The 3,006-nt window shown below is 38.4% G+C and overlaps 1 protein-coding gene across 1 annotated transcript in view; it reads left to right on the top strand.

Moving 5' to 3' along the window:
* The window catches only part of LOC106874078 (uncharacterized), a 63,510-nt gene that overhangs the window by 19,929 nt on the left and 40,575 nt on the right, over positions 1-3,006 (top strand). Inside the window, exon 3 of the mRNA XM_014921672.2 lies at positions 1,099-1,260. Coding sequence (XP_014777158.1) covers positions 1,099-1,260 — 162 coding nt within the window. The remainder of the gene's footprint in view (positions 1-1,098; positions 1,261-3,006) is intronic.

The raw sequence follows: 3,006 nt of genomic DNA, 5'->3' as shown, positions 1-3,006 counted from the left end.
TGTGTGTGTGTGTGTGTGTGTGTGTGTGTGTGTGTGCGCGCGTGCGGGCGCGCACATTCGTTTTGACTCGTTCGAAGTATTGAGAAATTTGAAAATAAGTCATTTTCCAGAAGCTACCCATTTAAAAATGAAACTAAAGATACTACATAATCATTTTAGATACGCACTAAAGAACTAAATTGAGATTATGTCACGCTGCAGATACGGAAACAAATTCAATTTCAAGAAATGATTTTGAACATAAAACTGGATGAAATATCCAAAAATGCAATAACGTGAAATGAAATGCTGAAACACTCCTCATAACAAGGAATTTTTGGGAAATTGAGTTAAAATGAGAGTGCAAAACTTGACCAAAATACACAGATACATACCCTGCAAGCAAATAAAAAACATCTTTAATGAATTTAAAGAAATAAACCCAATGATTGCAAGAGGTTTACAAATACTTCGTACGCACATAGACATGTCCTTCATAAACAAACAGCCTTAATGAATTTAGAAGATAAATTTAACAAAGAATACGATAAGATTTCACCATAGACTCAGTAAAAAAGAAACTATTGAAACACCTAAATATATTATACAACAGGGTATCAAGAGATACCACCACGCTGAAAAAATAGCAGTCAAATCCTGACTCTAAAACGACAATAAATGTCCACAGATTTGGGGCAAGTGAAATCGTAATTGAACCATACTCGATGAGTGGCACCTGTTCCAGTGGAGCACTAACAGCACTGTCCGGGTGTGTTCATTGCCAGAGCAGCTGTCTGGCTTCCGTGCTAGTGGCCTGTACATTTGAGCGTAATCGTTACCAGCATTGCCTTCTAGCACTTGGATTTGGAATTATCTTATTATTTTACTGATTTATTTGGTCTTCGTCTTCGCTACTCGTGCCATGTGGACATTTATTGTGGTTTTAGAGTCAGGATTTGACTGCTATTTTTTCAGCGTGGTGGTATCTCTTGATACCCTGTATTATAATTTTAAATAATTTTAAAAAATTTTAAATATATATATATATACAAATATATAAAAACACTACACTCATTATTATATTAGGTAATTATTGTTGTTGTTGTTGTTATTATGCAGTTGGCGCAGCTAATAGAACTGAGTGATAATCTAAAGGAGAGCGAAATCCATCTACCGTCTGTGGAAAACAAAAGCATTGTGACTTTTGTTAAAGATGTACATGATGCTACTCAAACTTTAGAATCTGTTGCTAAGCACTGGATTGAGGCTTGCAGAAATGATGTAAGTACAAAGAAGACTTTCCCTTTTCTTTTTAAACTGTTGTATACATAATTAAATTTACCAAAGAGGAAAAAGAAAATGTTATCCTTGAAAACTTTGTCAGAATGAAAAAAAACAATGTATTTATTTTTTACTTGCTCCAGTCATCAGACTACAGCCATGTTGGGGCACCACCTTGAAGAATTTTAGTTAAATGAATTGACCCCCCCCCCCAGTACTTATGATTTTTTTTTCTTTTTTGGCCTTAGTATTTATACTGTCGCTCTCTTTTGTTGAACTGCTAAGTTACAGGGATGTAAGCACACCAACATGGTTGTCAAGCAATGGTGGGGGACAAACACAGACACAAAGACACACACACATAGATACATATATCTACATAAATGTATATATATATTATATATATATCATCATCATTGTTTAACATCCGCTTTCCATGCTAGCATAGGTTGGATGATTTGACTGAGGACTGGCAAGCCAGAAGGGTGCACCAGGCTCCAATTTGATCTGGCAGAGTTTCTACAGCTAGATGCCCTTCCTAACGCCAACCACTCTGAGTGTGTAGTGGTTGCTTTTACATGCCACCCGCACGAGGGCCAGTCATACGGTACTGGCAATGGCCACACTCAAAAAGGTGTGTTTTACGTGCCACCTGCACGGGAGCCAGTCCAGCGGCACTGGCAACGACCTTGCTCGAATGATTTTCTAATGTGCCACCAGCACAAGTGCTAGAAGGCAATGCTGGTAACGATTACGCTCAAATGGAGCTATGTATAGGCCACTAGCACGGAAGCCAGACAGCTGCTCTGGCAATGAACACACTCGGACAGTGCTGTTAGTGCTCCACTGGAATAGGTGCCACTCATCGAGTATGGTTCAATTACGATTTCACTTGCCCCAACAGGTCTTCGCAAGCAGAGTTTAGTGTCCAATGAAGGAGAGGTTGGCATGGGTGCCAGTTGTCGGTTTCGGTTCGATTTCAGTTTCAGATTTCAAATTTCAAATTCCAAATTCCAAGTTCACTTACACACACACACAGACATACACACACACACACATAACAAAGTGTTAGCGCAAAGCAGTGTTTGGGCATGAGTAGAATTTAGGCTAGTTGAAATATGTTCGTCACATATTTCAACTGCTGAAAGGCAAATACGCTGCCATTGCCATGGATAAAAAGTCTCCCTTATGGTAAAAAGGTGTGAAAACACTGGTTTGTTCAGTGTCACCCTCTATTAGGAATCTCAGACATCGATGTTTCGAATTTTTTGACCCTTGTCAATGAGATATACATAAGAGAGGCAACTCTGAATGAATTTAATAAAGTCGTAGCTTTATATATAATCCAGTCAATTTAGGTACATCTCATTGACAAGAGTCAAAATACTCAAAGCATCGATGTCTGAGATTCCAAATAGGGGTAACACTGAACGAACCAGTGTTTTCACACCTTTTTACCATAAGAGACATTTTTTCTCCAGAGTAACAGCAGTGTATTTGCCTTTTAGCAGTTGAAATATGTGACAAACATGTTTCAACTAGCCTAAATTCTGCTCATGTATGTGTGTGTGTATGTGTGTGTATATATATGTGTGTGTGTTTGTGTGTGTGTGTGTGTGTGTGTGTGTGTGTGTGTGTGTATAATATGTGACACTTAGTCGGTTGTCATAATAAAACTCAGAGTTTTGGATGCTGGGGCTGAAGTCTGCTCCAACAACTCATCAGTTATTAAGACAAACCTGTCTT

The sequence above is a fragment of the Octopus bimaculoides genome, chromosome 14 (genome assembly GCF_001194135.2).
Source record: "Octopus bimaculoides isolate UCB-OBI-ISO-001 chromosome 14, ASM119413v2, whole genome shotgun sequence".
Lineage (NCBI taxonomy): Eukaryota > Metazoa > Mollusca > Cephalopoda > Octopoda > Octopodidae > Octopus > Octopus bimaculoides.
The sequence above is the reverse complement of the archived record's forward strand: the minus strand, read 5'-3'. Positions and strand labels throughout refer to the sequence as shown.